At 46.3% G+C, this 17,413-nt stretch overlaps 1 protein-coding gene across 3 annotated transcripts in view; it reads left to right on the top strand.

Annotated features, from left to right (window-relative positions):
- Window positions 1-17,284, top strand: part of SIN3A (SIN3 transcription regulator family member A) — a 35,746-nt gene extending 18,462 nt beyond the window's left edge. For all 3 annotated transcript variants that reach the window (XM_075099919.1, XM_075099916.1, XM_075099918.1), the window contains 13 exons: window positions 172-261; window positions 1,577-1,695; window positions 3,764-3,974; window positions 6,161-6,277; window positions 7,004-7,242; window positions 8,430-8,613; window positions 8,797-9,370; window positions 9,884-10,053; window positions 11,133-11,306; window positions 12,149-12,241; window positions 12,590-12,684; window positions 13,245-13,452; window positions 16,027-17,284. In XM_075099919.1, the coding sequence (XP_074956020.1) occupies window positions 172-261; window positions 1,577-1,695; window positions 3,764-3,974; window positions 6,161-6,277; window positions 7,004-7,242; window positions 8,430-8,613; window positions 8,797-9,370; window positions 9,884-10,053; window positions 11,133-11,306; window positions 12,149-12,241; window positions 12,590-12,684; window positions 13,245-13,452; window positions 16,027-16,257 (2,505 nt within the window). In that variant the 3' untranslated portion in view covers window positions 16,258-17,284. The remainder of the gene's footprint in view (window positions 1-171; window positions 262-1,576; window positions 1,696-3,763; window positions 3,975-6,160; window positions 6,278-7,003; window positions 7,243-8,429; window positions 8,614-8,796; window positions 9,371-9,883; window positions 10,054-11,132; window positions 11,307-12,148; window positions 12,242-12,589; window positions 12,685-13,244; window positions 13,453-16,026) is intronic.
- The last annotated feature ends 129 nt before the right edge of the window (window positions 17,285-17,413 follow it).

Genomic DNA, 17,413 nt, shown 5'->3' with positions numbered 1-17,413 from the left:
CTTTCATGCAAGTTTACTTCCAAAAAAGCCACCTTTCTTTTATTTGAAAACAAATGGTGGGGTCAGGAAGCTGAAACGCTTGTGTGATAGATAACCAAAATACAGCAACTTGTTCTGCTGACAAGCTCTTTGTTTCTTTTTTTTTCTTCCCTTTCTGTTTTTTGTTAACAGAAGAAACCGAAGCTGCTAGGTTTAAAAGACCAGTCTTTGGCAGAAGCCAGCAAACATGGTGTGGGGACAGAATCTCTCTTCTTTGAGAAGGTGAGAAGCAAGAAGCGGAGAAAGCCATCTTGGGTCATTGATTTATGTTCTTAGCATGTATACATCCAGATTGTTATCACAATGAAGTATGTGATATATAAATAAATACACACACACACACCCACCACCCTGATAACATTTGTCAGTGTGACCCCTAAGTCAGCTCCTTTGAATTTTTTTTAAAAGGCCGGTGATCTTTATTAACATGTGTATTTGTGTCTTTCTGTGTTGGCCCAGCTTGATATACCCATCTGCAACCAGCTGCCTGCAGTGTGGGGGCTCAGTTTACAAATCAGCTGATTCATGTCAGCATTGGGTTTTTTTTTCCCTGAGAGATGAATCTAATTAATTGCACAGTTGTTACCTGTTGCTGGTTTACCACACAGAACAAATGAAGGATATGTGGGATGTTTCCAAGTGGTACCTTGGTGTGTTCCCTAAGGTTGTCCATACATTTCCTTATGGCTCAGAGGGGAGTATACAGTGAACGTAAATGAGCCTTTTAAGTAATATTCATGTGTCAATTAAAGTCTTGGTTGCTCCCTGATGATGTGGTGCATTTTGCAGCATGCTGTAGACCAGCTAATGGTTACTGGGAACCACTCTATTGCTCAGAAGATGTGTAGGTGTTAACATGAGTAAACCTAGAAGTCCCTGCTGTAGAACTGTAACCGTAATGACAAGTATCTTGATGATGATAGATCTCAGTCTGATGCATAGATGCTAACTGTTCTCGTGGGAAAGGTAATGGTGTTGGGATGAATTGTTCGGTTTCCTCGTACTGTGAAGATAAGGGTTACAGAAACTGGCTTATCTGTGACAGTCCAAGCCGTAACGCAGGCAGAGGCTGGAGTGGTATTACCCAGGGCACAGGTCTCTTGCCCCTGCTCCCTGCTCGCAATATTCTTTGGCGTTTTAAAGGCAGCCTGGGTGGGTTTGTGGTGCTGCAGTTACGACTGGTGTCCACAATTCTAGCATATTGTAATCTAGTTGTTAAGGGGTTCTTTGAGGGATTTCTGTGAATTCATTCTTCACTTACAACTGCTTTCTTCAAAGTAATGCATGGGGCACTGCTGTTGCAGGTCATACCAAGCACGGAGGAGGCTCACATTGGTATCTGTTTGTCTGGCCCTGTGTATGGGGCAAGTTACCCTCTGTTCAACTCGCTTAAAGATTTGCATTCTCATTCCATGTGTAATCTCTGTGCGTTGATGGGAAGCACAGTGTTGAATCCAGGTCTCCTGGACAATGATAGCATACACAGCTTGATCTCACCCTGACAGCAGCTGATTTCCTCTTTTCTTCTCTCCATAAGGTCCGCAAAGCTCTGCGTAGCACAGAAGCATACGAAAACTTCCTTCGCTGCTTGGTTATTTTCAACCAGGAGGTGATCTCCCGGGCAGAGCTTGTGCAGCTCGTTTCTCCATTCCTGGGGTAAGTGGAGCTTGTTTCCTTACATGATATGAGAAGTTTAATCACTTGGTCTGTTTCTGTGGCAAAGCCAGGAAAGAAACACTAACTTTTGTGGCTGTTCAGGGGAATGTATCTTGTGTGGTTGCGTGGCATGGAAGTGGAGGAACGCTGCTCTGAGAGCTGGGCAGTGGTTTCTTGGGCCACAAGGTACACCTGAGGTGGAGGCCCAGCACTGCCCGCTTCCTTCTCTGTTGGCTGGCTCGACTTTTTCTGGATAGCCTGCAACTGATTAATTGTCTGTCCACTAAATGATTGCATGGGTTGCTTCTGTGGCAGGGCATTCTCTGATCTCCTATTCCCTCCAGCCCAGCCTGAGTATCATGAATGTACGTGATAAGGTGCCATGTGCTCCTGTATGGGCAGGAAGATACTGGTGGTTCCTGGAAGCCCTTCAGTGGCTAATGCTGTGTGGGTGCCATGTCCTTCAGGCTTTTAGACTATTCCTTTATTGCAGCAGGACAATAAGTGCCCTGCTTCAGTTTTCCTTCCAACTTTGTGGTCTTCTGCACTGCCTTTTCTATTCCTTATCCGAGGGAGGTAGAGAGGGATTCCTAGTTATGTCTTGGCAGGCAGGCAGCATTCAAGAGCAGTGCTGGTACTGCTTGCTGTGTTTCTTTCTTTTTCAGAAGAGCAAACAGAATTACTAAGCAGCATGTTATTGCAGTCTCTTGCTCTGGTATCATGGATTGTTTCACTCAAAAGGTTGGCTGTCTAATTACATAGGAAGTGTCCACTAAAAAAGAGTGCTGGTACAAACTCACTAAAAATCTCAAAAAAGCAAACAGCAGCTGAATTCTGTCCTGTAGCTAAAAATGATAGGAGTACTATAGTTTAAATAGAAATTATGACTCCCATAATTGCCACTAGTGTACAGAACAACTCTGTATTAATCAGCTAAAACCAACCAATATGCTCCCATCAACTTTGGGCAGCAAGATTAATGTTCCTTCCTCCTGCGAATTGAGTTCCTGGTTCCAAGGGCAAAGGCAATAGCGATGTAAATTGAGTTCAGGACCCCATTGCACTAGCTACTGTGCAAAGCAATTGCCCCAAGGAGCTTCCACTCCTCCTGTAGCTCCACTGGAATTAGTCAGGCATCAGCAGGATGCTACCTTTAGCTAGGGACAGTGACGTATTCAACGAAAAATTCTGGATTTCTCTCATCTACCAGCTGTGGACCTAGCTATATGGGTGAATATCTGTATTGGGAAACATATAATACAGTTCTCTTATTCTGGAGTTGGACATTATCTTCTGTCATGTAATGAAAAAGCAATAAATGAGCAGTGATTCAATTAGCCTCAGTAACAGGTTCAACTCATATTGCTGGAGCTTTGCATGAGGTAAGAGGAGTTGTACAGATGCACTATTTTAGACTGATAAATTCTTCAGAAAACTTTTCTGTACAAGCAGGCGAACTTGGGCCTCACAGACAAAGGCTTCTTCACAATTTGTGCTGGTCTATGTAGTCTGGGGAGGCAGCACTTGTTGAAGCGATTGCTCACACTGAAACCTTTTGCCATGTAGTTGCAGAATCGCTTTTCAGTTTTTGGAAGGGAAAAGTCTGTTTTGAGGTTAACAACACTGGCAAACAGCTAGGGATCTGGCCTGAGTTCAGTACCAGAGTAGTTTGGGAGACCTCAATGTGACCCTGCAATGGGTGCTGCCCCTGCAGTGAAAGCTTTGGCTGTTGTTCCTTACTTGTCTCGTGGGGGCTGTACCCATGAGGTATGGGGAGTATCAGTGCTTGTCTGTGTATCCTTGGCAATATGGAGGGATAATACTAAAGCACCTTAGTTGCACAGAGAAAGCAATCCACCACCTGATCAACAAACAGGTACTTGCTTCCCATTTGATCAAGCTCTGTGTAAGTGGGGTTGAGCACAGAGGGTCCTCTCTCGCAGACTGATCATTCAGAGGGGTCATCTTGGACACTGTCTGTAGTAATCAGCTCTAGCCTCAGCATCACAGTGCACTGGTGTTTGATTTCTACTCAGCTAGTTTTTCACTTCATTAATTTTATTTTTAGGAAATTCCCAGAATTATTCACTTGGTTTAAAAACTTTCTGGGGTATAAAGAGTCTGTCCACATGGAGACATATCCAAAGGAACGGGCTACGGAGGGGATTGCCATGGAGATAGACTATGCCTCCTGTAAAAGACTGGGCTCCAGCTACCGAGCCTTACCCAAGAGCTACCAGCAACCCAAGTGCACGGGGCGGACTCCGCTGTGTAAAGAGGTAAGATACTCTTGGATAGGAGTTGTGTGACAGGGGAGACTATTCCCAGCCTTCTTGGAGGGGTGGAGCAAGGATGAGTGGAACAGAACAGGATGGGGAATTTATTTTGTATCCCTGCGCTATGCTGAAAAGTTTTCTGGGAATGTCAGGGCACGTCTGCTCCTGTAGAGCAGAGTTGTGCTGCTGCTTGCTCCCCAGAGCTGGAGCTGGGCATGGAGCTGGAGCCAGGCAGCTGCCTGTTGTGGTGGATCTGGTAAGCACTGATCCAGCACTGAGCCATGTGGCTCCTGCACCCAGGCATGTGCAGACATACCATCCTGGCTCGGAATCATCACGGTACATGTCGGAGCCCAAGGTGAGCACACCCTGAGGTCTTCCTAGTGGTGATTGAGCGCTTGGTACTGCTACAAACATCTCCAGTTCCATCATGTCCAGGAGCTATTGCACAGGGCGAGGAGTCAGTCTAGGAATAGGTTATGCTGGAAGCTGGCTTGGAAATGTGTTACCCATGTGGCTTTGATGGTTGGCATCAGCTCTTCTCCAGTCATACTTGTGAAAGGGTTGCACGAAGCATTGGGGAGCAGCTGGGAAAAAAAAAACAAACCACCAGATAGTTGTGATGTTTAACTACTTAACTAATGCCCCTGGATTTTATTTATGTGTGGTGCTTTACATAGTACAACACATGAAAATAACATGAATATTACAAACTTAAAAACTCTGAGTAGGAAATGGCAGAGCTAGTTTTCTGCACAGTCTTAATATGATCTCTGAGATATTTTACAAGGCAGTATGTAATTCAGGATTATTGCTACCTTTTTACCCAAATTCCCACTTAGTCTGCGTTCAGAGTTGTCTCTAGTCCAGCCTTAAAAGAAAATCACATTTTCTGTAGATAGATTCTCCTACATATCCCTCACATGCTTCTTTCTTTCTACTTGTAATTCTAAGAGGATCACTTGTCTTCAGAAAATTGCTTCAGGAAATTGGCTCCCTACAGGGAACCAGTCTTCTTGGTCAAGAGTCAAAGCTGGTCTCCCACCAAAGTCCTGCAGGATCAGATGTACTCATTGAGTCCTTTGATCAAAAGGACATCACTACACATTAAAGTGGGAATGGTACTAGCTGATCCTGTTCCTTCACTAGTGTTGAAGGTAATGTTTTGGAGGTGAGTGAGCAGGACTTGCTGAAGGCCACTTAATAAACATGCCAGTTAAGAGCGTTCACTGGAGGAGGGGAGAACCCCAGAAATCCCTTCTCTGGGTGACTGCATTCAGCAGTGGCACCCACAATAAATAGTGAGGAGATGTGATGTTCCCAAACAGCAGTTTTCTGTGTCCTTATGCTCCTTGAGAGATGAGGAGGACGAATGTGGGTGACCAAGTCACACAGTTAGCAGTGGCGATAGGTGTTTGGCTGTGGTAGCAGCAAGGCAGTAAAAACAACCTGGGCAAGAGACAACTGTAAGTTTGGGGTTTTTTTGGTGGGTTTTGTTGTTGTGTTTGTTTTTTTTAATCTAAATCCTGACATGTTTTTCAAAAGTGTCTTGTGTGATGCGGTTACGAACTTTGCTTCCTGTGAGAATCTAATGACTCAGTTATTCAGGCTTCAGGTTTATGAAAACTGGGCCTGACCTTCAAGACTGCCTGCCCAAATCCTTGTTTCTCTGCCTTTGGCCTCTTTTGACGTTTTTCTGAATTTTCTGTTCCTGTTTTGGAGATGGTGAAAGCTGCAGGTGATCACCTGCTTTGTCAGGAAGGGTGTTGCTGGGCTATGGATTTATATTCCCAATTAGCCTTACTTGGAGGTAGAAACCACATACTGTCTTAACAGTTATGTCTGACGTGATGACCACCCAGTGTTGTCGATGGTGAATCACACACGATGAACCAGCTTGTTGCAGTTGACTAATCGAAAATAATGGAAAAGCTCCTTTCACCTTCTGTTTTCTATTCCCTTGCAAGTTTTTTTTTCTCACAGCTCTAGCTAATGAATTTTTCAGACTGCCTGGAGGTTTCGGTTCTGGCTGTTTGATGTTGCCCCCTGAATGCTGGGCGTTGGAAGGGCCACACAATTTTTGCAACTGGGGAATGATATCTTTCCATCAGAAAACTGGGTTCAGCCAGATGAACAAGACCCTGTCAAAGGCTGACCATGACTCTCGTCTTCCCCTGTCTCCCTCAAAGGTTTTGAATGACACCTGGGTCTCCTTCCCATCCTGGTCCGAAGACTCCACATTCGTGAGCTCCAAGAAGACGCAATATGAAGAGCACATCTACAGGTGTGAGGATGAGCGTTTTGAGGTAAATTGTTTTTCCTTGATTCATGTCTTGGAAAGCTTGGGGTTCTGTGAACAGTTAATGATCCTGATATAATTATACCTTTAATACTACTGCTTAGAATCTGTTTTTATTGTCTGTCTGTCACTGGTTTTTTTTTGCCTAAAAGCTTGTGTTCTCTTTACACAAGAAGCAGAGGCTGCATAACCACTTCTTGCTCCAAGCTACGACCCCTGCCCCTCACTTCTTGTGCAGAGCTCTTCATTCACACTGTTCCAGATGAAATTGTTCAATGGCCAGCATATAATCAATGCATCTTTTCTGTTCTTACTGCCCACGTAGTGCACAAGAACACGCATTCCTCTGTAATAATCTGAAAAGCGATATATTCAGGATGTTAAATGATTGACATCTTGACTTGAAATGGAAGTTAGCTTGACAATTACCTGAATACACTCAGATTCAGCGCATCCTTTTGTAGAGTAACTGTCAATTGTGTTCTATTCCCAGGTGGAAAGTGTAATATCCTAACAGTATCGTTCTGGTAGCCTTTAAATTCTTATGCAGTATTAGCTAGGTAGCAGATAAAATATAATTGGATTATTTTAGAGCAGCCGAACATGGAAACCACTGCTTGAGAACATCTTGTTAAACGTGCACAGCTTCTTGTTTCATGTCACTTAAATGTTAGCCTCTGTGAAGTATCATGTTTTATCTATTCAACGATGGCTAATGCACTGTTCGCTTCAGCTGGATGTTGTCTTGGAGACCAACCTGGCAACGATCCGCGTCCTTGAGGCAATCCAAAAGAAACTCTCGCGCTTGTCTGCCGAGGAGCAGGCCAAATTCCGGCTGGACAACACTCTGGGTGGCACTTCAGAGGTGATCCACCGCAAGGCTCTCCAGAGGATATATGCTGACAAAGCAGCCGACATCATTGATGGACTTCGGAAGAACCCATCCGTGGCTGTTCCCATTGTACTGAAAAGGTACTGACTGCTCCAGCACCCTGCCCTGGGGGATCTGCCAAAGGATAACACACCATACATGATCCAGATTTATTTAAAAGTAGCCAGTTTCTGCCCCTAAAGGGTGTGACCTCCACAGGGCTATAATTTAAGAAGTGCATTTTATGTTCTGGTCAGTTGCTGTATTTCATAATAATCACCTAAAAAAAGGATATTAGCTTTCTGTAACAAAAAGCTCACTAGCTCAGCTGGAGGGATGTAGAGCTTTTGCTGTCTTTTCTTAAACCTTATTTCTTCCCCAGTGTCAGTGTTGTGTAAGATGAGGAAACTGTGTTGTGTGGATTGATCCAGGGCTAAATTTGATCCCTTTCCAAATCCCGCAGCTGTACATGACCGTGGGCTTAGACTGTGGTGGCTCTGTTACCCTCAGATTCCCAATCTGGATTCTGTTGTCAGCCTCCCCTTCCTCAGTCAAGAAAAGGGAGCGGATGCTGCAGCTCCGTGGGGAAGCTTGAGGAGATAGTCTTCCCCAGACACTTCCCATCTCTGTGGGACTGTCACTCTTGTGTCTCAGGGCTGCAAGAGCTGGGTGTAACAGCCATATCCAGGATACCTGCAAGGTCACAGCTTCCCCTACCCTGCTGCAAGGACACTCTTCCTGTGAGCCAGCTCTTGAGCTGCACTAGGTGCTGTGCTTGAGACACTGTGTTGAGGTTCAGGAGTCCATTTCCAGGAAGCTGAGGTTGCTGCTAGGCCATAACTTCGTTAATCATCCAGACTAAGCTACTCCTTTTCAGCAGCTGGAGCTACGCAACTTTCTGGGGATTTCTGAGAGTGCCAGGCCAGCTCTTTTTGCTCTCCTGTCCATTCAGCCCCTCTCCCTCCTGTGGATAATGGGGTGAAAGGGACACTAAACCCTCTAGCTATCCTCGCATGCCATGGGAGGAAGCCCAGGCCTTCAAGCTACTTTGTTCCTGAGCTGTGTTACTTAGACATGAGAGAAGTCCAGAGGAGTTTATTCAGAAGAGCGTGTGCAGGGCGCCTCTCCTGTAAAGCTCTGTTTTGTGGGAAGGCTTTCATTTATGCCTATTTCATAAGGAGGTCAGCTCTCCTCAGCACTGGCCACAAACCATGGGCCTAGGTTTTACTTACGTGCTCAGAGTGGGACCTTTATGTCTCTTAGCTCACCCTTGTTTCCTTGATCCAAGGTTAAAGATGAAAGAGGAAGAGTGGCGAGAAGCCCAGAGAGGTTTTAATAAAGTCTGGCGAGAGCAGAATGAGAAATATTACCTGAAATCCTTGGACCACCAGGGCATCAACTTCAAGCAGAACGATACCAAGGTCCTGAGGTCAAAGAGTCTCCTCAACGAGATTGAAAGCATCTATGATGAGGTAAGATGGTCACCGATAGTTTCCTTCCCTCATGCTTATGTAGTATACAAGTGCAGTTTCAGTTCCTGTTCCTCACTGCTCAATGAGAGAGGAGGTCTGCACCACTGGCAGAGCTTTTAGAAAGGCTCTTAGGTGGAGAGAGGTGTTTGGGACTAATTTTTGTGCTGTCTCTCTCATTTGTAGAGGCAAGAGCAGGCTTCAGAAGACAATGCTGGAGTCCCCACAGGCCCACACCTATCACTAGCCTATGAAGACAAACAGATCCTCGAAGACGCTGCCTCTCTCATCATCCACCATGTGAAGCGGCAGACAGGAATCCAGAAGGAGGACAAGTACAAAATCAAGCAGATCATGTATCACTTCATTCCAGACCTGCTCTTTGCTCAGCGAGGTGAACTCTCGGATGTGGAAGAGGAGGAAGAAGAGGAAATGGATGTGGATGAGGCTACTGGGGCTGCAAAAAAGCATAACGGTGTTGGGGGCAGTCCTCCCAAAAACAAGCTGATGTTCAACAACACAACAGCCCAGAAGCTGCGGGGCATGGATGAGGTCTACAATCTGTTCTATGTGAATAGCAACTGGTACATATTCATGCGGCTGCATCAGATCCTGTGCTTGCGGCTGCTGAGGATCTGCACCCAGGCCGAGCGGCAGATTGAAGAGGAGACACGGGAAAGGGAGTGGGAGAGGGAAGTGCTGGGCATAAAGCGAGACAAGAGCGACAGTCCTGCAATCCAGCTGCGACTGAAGGAGCCTAGTGAGTGACTTCTGGGGATGGACTGGGGAAGAAAGGTGCTTCCGCTCGTAGCGTGTTGACAGGGCTTACTTGGTGTCTTCAGCCATGTAACAGTGGTGACCCTTTAAAACGGGAAGATCTCTCTTTCGTTATCACTGAGCAGCACTGAATTGAGGGAGGAGATGAGGAGGTGTGGGGTACGTGGGACTCGAATAGCAAAATGGTAATATGTAGCCGTTATTTCGTAAGACCTTTCATTTCACACTAGTGTATCTAAAGTATCCTTGAGTTCCCTAACTAAAATAATTTTTAAAAGTCTTTCAGAAATAAAGACCTCTTGGAGGAAGCTAGAGCTAGAAAGCAAGAGATTATGAAAGTATCCATGGCCTTAAAGGACTCTTAAATGTCTATAAAAGACCAACTTAAGTCTATTCCAGAAACTCTTCAGCTTGACTGGATAGTCTGAGGACCAAAACTCAAAGCAGCCCTTCCTGGGGGTGGTGTGTTCATCTCTCCCATTCTCTCTTGTTGCAGTGGACATCGATGTCGAGGATTATTACCCAGCCTTCCTGGACATGGTGCGCAATCTCCTGGATGGGAACATGGACTCGTCACAGTACGAGGACTCCTTGCGCGAAATGTTCACCATTCACGCCTACATTGCCTTTACCATGGACAAGCTGATCCAGAGCATTGTTCGACAGGTGACTGCCAGCAAAGGCTGGAGGACGCATGGTCCAGGGTAGAGAAAGTAGCTAAGTTGTTTGCTGCAGTGAGAGCCTGGGCCCACATTGGAGGGGGAGTGTTGTATGCCTAAATGGGGAATTTCAGGGGTAAATTCTGGGTGTTTTTAACCCAGCTCTAACACTGATGTAAAGAGGCTCGATAAAAGGTAATTTCTGATATATTTAATTATTGAGAATATCCTCTCTTTGTGTTTGAAGTTCTCCCTTTGTTTTCCAGAAGTTTTAGGATATGTGTCTTCAACTTCAAAGTGTCTCCAGAGATAATCTTGCTTTAACTTTGGAAAAAGAATTACATGGCATATAAATAATTTCATTCCTTTTCACCAGTGTTGTAGGAGCAGCACGTGCCTTTTCTAAAGAGCTTTGGCTCTTTTACCTGGCTCTTTGAGTAGCTGATTTTGGCTGTTAAACTCTAGTCCTTTTATTGGGCTGGTAGGAAGAATGTGTGACTGGGGAAAAAGTCTTCATGTGCCTATTTGTAGTGTAAAGAACAAAAACAGACAGAAGGGGCTGGAAGTGGAATGGCTTGAAAGGCCTTTCCTTTTTCAGAAGGGCAGAGCTGCTTTTCAGAAGCCTTGTACTTCAGTTGAGAGATCAACTGAATTCAAAAGACAGTCGAGTGACTTTTGATTTTTAAACTTGTACAAAATAAGGATTTGGTACTAAATCTCCCACCCCTCTCCTCAGACACAGCAGGAGCACCTTGCTGTGGAGGGGATATACTGTGTCACAGTGCTCTAGCCCTTCCTCCCCTGCTGCTGATCAGGATGTTCCCTGCCTTAAGGTTTTGTCTGAGTAGCTGTACTTGCCACCTGCTAATTTTTTTTAAAGATACTGTGGGTTTTTTAGATAGCCACAGAGGTCATCTGCAAGTGCAAGAAGCTACTAAAAATGTGGCTTTAAAGTCATGCTTTTTCAGCCTTCCCCACCCCCGTTGGGCTTAAACTCATGGTTACATCTGCTTCTTTCTGTTTGGTGCTGTTGGGTATGTAGCAGACTCCTGATGAATGCCGTCCCCACGTTCTTCCTTTTTGCAGCTCCAGCACATAGTGAGTGATGAGATCTGCGTGCAGGTAACAGACCTCTATCTGTCAGAAAACAACAACGGAGCAACAGGAGGTCTTCTTGCTTCCCAGTCTTCTCGTACTCTTCTGGAGGTCGCGTACCAGCGCAAAGCTGAGCAGCTGATGTCAGAGGAGAACTGTTTCAAGGTAGAGCTGGGCTGTGAACCGCAATGTAAAAGCAGCAAGCAGTGAGGGGGATGCCTTTTTAAGGAGCGAGAAGCACCAGTTCTTTTAAAAAGGAGCCTTGTTTAGGCACCCAAGAGCCCTGAGGACTTTCTGTAGCTCTGAAAGTTGAAAGGGAGGCGTTGGCATGTCCCCAGCTTTTGGCACATAGGTTAAGGATTCTATAAGGGCCCCTTGGAAGCGAGGTTTCAAGGAGAAATATATTTTGTGGAACAGCAATGAATATCCCTCGTGCTTCATAACATCTTTGGGTTGCATCATATTGACTGCTTTGCTGTCACCAGTTTTGATTTGTTAGCTCAAGCTTTCCCATTTCTCTTGTGTCTCAGCCTTGTCAGTTGTGGGGAGATCAGCTAATACTGACTGGGCATTAAATCATTGCTGACTGCATACATTGCTAAATAAACCTGGTACGTTGTCCTAATGAAATCCATACTTCCTTTACCTAAGATGCAGGAAGTGGTCAGGCCGTTTCTGAGCGAGTAGAGTACTTTGGATGAAAGCCTGTGTGTATAATCTCCCTTCCCTTGCCCTTGAACTTATTTTGGGGGCTCAAGAAGGACCTGCACCACTCCAAAAAGAACAACAAAAAGAAAGATTTTCAAAAACCTTTACAATTTTTCCATTCCTCAAAGATTGTGCAGTTTGGCCAGTGTTTTCCCTTTGCCATCAGGCACGTGGGAAGCAGTTTTTTCTCTTGAAACTATGCCAACTTGCTTCATTCTCCCTCTGCCCCAGTGAGAAGTGGAGGTTGTTTTTTCTATTTGAAACCTCTTACTGAAGTCCCTTCTGCCTTTTCTTTATAGCTGATGTTCATTCAGAGCAGAGGTCAGGTTCAGTTAACCATTGAACTGCTGGACACAGAAGAGGAGAACTCAGATGACCCTGTAGAAGCAGAGGTAAGAGCAGCTTGCCCAGGGAGCTGACTGTGATGGTCGGGTGTACTGCACAAGGGTGTCTAGTTGACTGTTGTAGTAGTCTGTTAGCACAAGATAAAGCAACATGATGGACACACTGTAAAGCTTTCAGTGACATGAGTAGGCAAATCCTTCTTGGTTTATTTTGTATTAGAAAACACACAGAAGTGTATAGAGAAACATCGTACCTGCCTTTTTGGGGATAAGATGCATAGAGCCTTCAAAAGTGACTTATGTTTATCCATATAACTTCCAGCTTATCCTCCTTAACCACCCCATGTTGTTTGGTGGGAAAGCGGTGGCTGATCTGTGCTCTGTGCTTGCTTCTAGCGCTGGTCAGACTACGTGGAGCGGTATGTCAACTCTGATTCTACCTCCCCTGAGCTCCGGGAGCACCTGGCCCAGAAACCGGTCTTCCTGCCAAGGTGAGTGGCCAGGCTGTGCCATGAACACTACCCGATGGGCTGTACCTGGCTGTAGAGGGCAGAGAGGCTGCGCTCTGTGGCAGTGCTGGGCAGTCAGTCTTACCTGTGTTTTAATGCTACAATAGAAGCCATTGCCCTGGAAGCGTGGTGTAGAGGTACTGTGGTGCTGTTCGTCCTAAAAACCTGTGGGTCCACCCCAGGCTCCTGCTCTCCGGTGACTGTGAGGTGGCATGGTCCACAGGTGGCAGCGAGGGCTCATGACTCGCCAGATTGGGTTTTTGGCAGCCCTGCCTTGGCTTGTAGTAACCCTTGACCTGAAAACAGCAGGTGCCATGTCAGGGCTTTTCATGAGCAGTTGATGGCACAATAACCATAATTTCAGATAAACCCAGTGGGCCTGACTTGTTGTAGGGGTCTGAGCCTGAATGACTGCAGTGGGCACTTGAGCTCCAAGCTGTTTGCCAGGCTTTTGAGGGGTCAGCACGGATCCACCAGCTATGTCCAGCCTAGTGGTGCTAGAGGGTGAGCGCTAATTCCAAGAGGGTTTCTCTGGTTTGCAGGAATCTGAGGCGGATCCGTAAGTGTCAGCGTGGTCGGGAGCAGCAGGAGAAGGAAGGGAAGGAGGGAAACAGTAAGAAGTCCATGGAGAACGTGGAAAGCTTGGACAAGCTGGAGTGTAAATTCAAACTGAACTCCTATAAGATGGTGTACGTGATCAAATCGGAGGATTACATGTACAGGAGGACCGCTCTGCTGCGAGCTCAGCAGGTAGGAGCAAGTGGAAGGACTGGGGAGGGCAGCTAGTGTTCCCTGGGACCCCCTGCTCCCAAAGTTCAGGTGGAGAGAGTCAGAGGAAACATCCTCAGGGATCCTAATGCGTAACATTCAGTGGTCTTTGTGTTGCCAGGAGGATGGTGTGCTATTTTGTCCTCCCAAGGCACTAAAGATCTTCCTAAGGTGTAATCTTTTATTCTTCCACCTCTACCTCTCATCATCCTCCCACCTCTCCTCCCTTCTCTATACAGGGTTTTATTATGTTAGGACAGTGGTTTTGACCATAAGCTCTCAGATTTCTTCCAGGACGTACTTCCCATGGGTGCTGTTCCCCCTGTTTTAGAGAAGACCTGTTTTCTGCATGTTCTTGTGGTGACACGTGAGAGTGCCTGTTCTTCCAGGGCTTCCCCAAGGAGGAATCAATCAGAGTGCAGAGCATCAAATGCCTTTTGTCCCCATGGATCCCTCTGGGTGCCCTCCCCTCATCACTTCCTGTCCCCACAGTCACAGAGAGCGGGAGCCCTCAGATTGCTCCCACGTGGCAGAGCACAGCAGCCAATGTGCGGCAGCAGCTCTAGAAAAGCTGGTTTTCTGGCAAGGGTGGGAGGAGTGAGGTCACTCATACAGAAAACCCCACCGTGGGTATTCTTCTAGGGCTTGGAAGTCCTGGACCCAAGCGTCTGTGACATCTCACATCTAGCAGTCAATGCTCGTGATTGCTGATTTAAATTGGAATTTGGCTTTCTGAAGTTAGTCAAATTCACTTTTGGTTTGCTGGGCCAAAAGTAACTGTTGGGGCAAGGGAAGGAGGAGGTGACCAGGATAGGTGGGGAGGCAGGGGAGCGGAGATGCAGGAGGGGGAGGAAGTGTCAGCTCTCTGGCTGTTCTTGAGCCGTAAAGGTTGGGGTTTATTCAAGATGAAAACAGCATGTGACTCCAGATCGGCCAGATTCGGAAGGGTTTAGTTGGAGAAAGCTGATGCGGTCTTTGGAACGCTTTGACACTTGGTTACTTCTCTCATTCCGTGTGAATATTTCTGTCCAATAGAGAAAACCAGGGAGCTTTAGCAGCAAACTGCAGTTCTACTCTGGCTGTTTAGACTTGGGGTTTTAAATACTTGGCTACAATTTTATTATAATCTGCTTGAAACACAATGTTAAGCAGAATGCCATTGCTTAGAATGTAAAAGAAAGCAAAACCTGCTAGATTCAGGCAAAAGTTACTGACTTAAGCAACTAGAAGCAGAGATACCCGAGAGGCTCTGTCAGCAGTAGTCTTTTCTGTAGCTGCAGAGATTATTTTCAGTTTGCTTCATTATTTGCTTTTCTGAGCAAACTACTGATCACTGAGAAAAGTCACTGGGAGATGAGGGAGTGGTAGAGGTGCACACTGCTTCCTGCCTAGTAAATCATCCTTCACAGCTCTGTTTGTCATGTATTTAGATTTATAAAACACCTACTTACTATCGCTTCCTTGCTGATGAAATACAAGCAATGGTTTTATTTCATTAGCTGTGAATACCAGTCTGACAAAATTACTTTACACCAGATGAGAGCGTTTTATCTCTGTAGTGACTCTTTAAAATGCCGATGCTGAGGAATTCAATTGAATTCCATCTATTCCATTCAACTGGCACAATCCTCAAACCTTGTATCATAAACAGGATACTATATGCCAGCATTTGTCACAGAGAATCTGAATGTAAGGGAAATTACCGAACTTTTAAGTTTATAGCGTGCAGCATAGCCCCTCGGTTACTGAGGTACTCCGAAGGAGCTGCAGAAGCTACATTTGAACTACAAATGTACTGGATTTAACAGTTGATGCTGAGAAGCAGTCAGGCTCTGGGAAAAGAACAAAACAAGTAATGAAATACGTAAGTTTTAATCTTGAGGCTTAATTATATTTGCTGTTTTCAATTATGACTGTAGTCACGGTTTTAAACCATCTGTCCTGGATTTTAGATTCCTTAAGCAGATGCTTTTACTCCAGATGTGCACAGTTTTTTCTTTCCTGATGCTTCTCTTTAGCCAGTGGTTCTCAGACTTGACCTGGTTCTTAAGCTTCCGTAGCAGTTGGGTCCCCCAACGTGTTTAGAGCTTCCTCTCTCCTGGGGCCATGCCCCTCTGCTGTAGGCTAGAGGCAGACCCTGAGGGCTGGGGAGAGCAGGGTTTGCCTGGTCCAGGGTCTATCTTGGCTGCTTCAGGAGGAGAAGGAGGCAGCATCTTCTGGGCAATGCAGGAGGGACGCAGTGCCAGGCATGCAACCCTCAGGCTCCCACAGGATATCTTCTCTGTCCCCAGCCTGAGCGCCACTGTATTAAACAAAGGACGTAACTCTCTTGGTATTCCTGAGTTCGTTTTGCCACTGTAATTGCCTTGGAGAGGAGACCTGGGGGCTTTTATCGGAGCTTTTCCTCTGTTATTCGCAAGGGCTGCTGTCTGCATTACAAAGTCCCTCTGACTGTTGATCCTCTCAGTTGTGTCGACTGGCAGCCAAGCTTTGCGTAGTGCTGCACTTTGGGGGAACGAAGCCACCTTTTTGTAACACCTCTTCCTATTTCTGTAGTCCCACGAAAGAGTAAGCAAGCGGCTGCACCAGCGGTTCCAGGCCTGGGTGGACAAATGGACCAAGGAGCACGTGTCCCGTGAAATGGCAGCCGAGACAAACAAGTGGCTAATGGGCGAAGGGTTGGAGGGCTTGGTGCCCTGCACCACCACCTGTGACACAGAGACCCTGCACTTTGTGAGCATTAACAAGTACCGTGTCAAATACGGCACAATATTCAAGACGCCATAAAAATCCCCCCCCGGGGTGAGCAAAGAGCCCGGGAGGTGTGTGTGTGTGCGCGCATCAAGGAAAGGAGGAAGATGTCTTTCTCCCCTCACTGTGTATCTCCGTAACATGGCCACTTGACTAGCGTGTGGCTGGTACAACCTGTCACCAGCGGGATTCCCTGTAGGGACGCGGATCTCCACTGGTGCCCGCTGGAACTGCGGGCCACCAGCCCTTTGACTTCAGCATGCGTCCCTGAAGGGCAGAAAGGACCCTTCTCTGAACTGAGCCATCCCAGAGAAACACAACAAGCTCATACACACCAGCAGTGTTGAGGCTTTGACTCCCCAGAGGCCCTGAGCGGCAAGGGAAGAGAACCAGAGGCTCTCCATGACCGGACCACTTGGATGTGTCCTGAAAACCCCAGGTGCCTGTTGCGAGCAGATTCTCCTCCCTTTAGGGTGCTGCCAGCCAGCTGGGCTCCTGTGTGGGGCCACGGGGCAGCCTGAAGCCACCTCACAGAGCAAACCCTGGGTTCCTCTCGCCTCTCTCTCCTCCCTCCCAGGCTGGACTCGCCCCATGCAGATCGGTCTGTCCTTTCTAGTGCCAGTGGAACTGTTTATTTTTTGGATTTTTTTGTTTTGGGTTTTTTTTTTGTACCTGCTTGTTTACTAGTCTCTCCTAGTGCCATGCACCAGCTTTTCACACACATGTACGTACACACACACAACAGAGAACAACACGATTTTAACATGTTCCCCTCCTTTTTTGTAAATAAATGTACAAATTGTCAATTTTTGGGGTTTTTTTTGTTTGGTTGGGTTTTGTTTTGTTTTTTTAATTGAAGGAAGTATGCTTGATGTGCTAGCATAACTGTACTAGCTTCTTGTGTACCATAGTACCAGGTGGCTTGAGAATTAGTACCAACAGACAGACCGACGGAGACATTTATTACACTTTTTACCAAAGGGAGTTATCATTGTAGTGCTTTTGTGTGGAAACTTTTCTCTTTTTTTTGTAAATAAAAACAATGTCTTTGTTCTTAACTGGAGGAAGACACTCGCTCACCCACAGCCCTGTTCCTGGACTGAAAGGCACCGTGCAGCATGCAGTTTTTGGGGTGGGGAAGGGGGGTCGGGAAGGCACATCCCACCATTTTATGTGATTGGCTTCACCAGCT

This window comes from Phalacrocorax aristotelis, chromosome 7 (genome assembly GCF_949628215.1).
Source record: "Phalacrocorax aristotelis chromosome 7, bGulAri2.1, whole genome shotgun sequence".
NCBI lineage: Eukaryota > Metazoa > Chordata > Aves > Suliformes > Phalacrocoracidae > Phalacrocorax > Phalacrocorax aristotelis.
The sequence above is the reverse complement of the archived record's forward strand: the minus strand, read 5'-3'. Positions and strand labels throughout refer to the sequence as shown.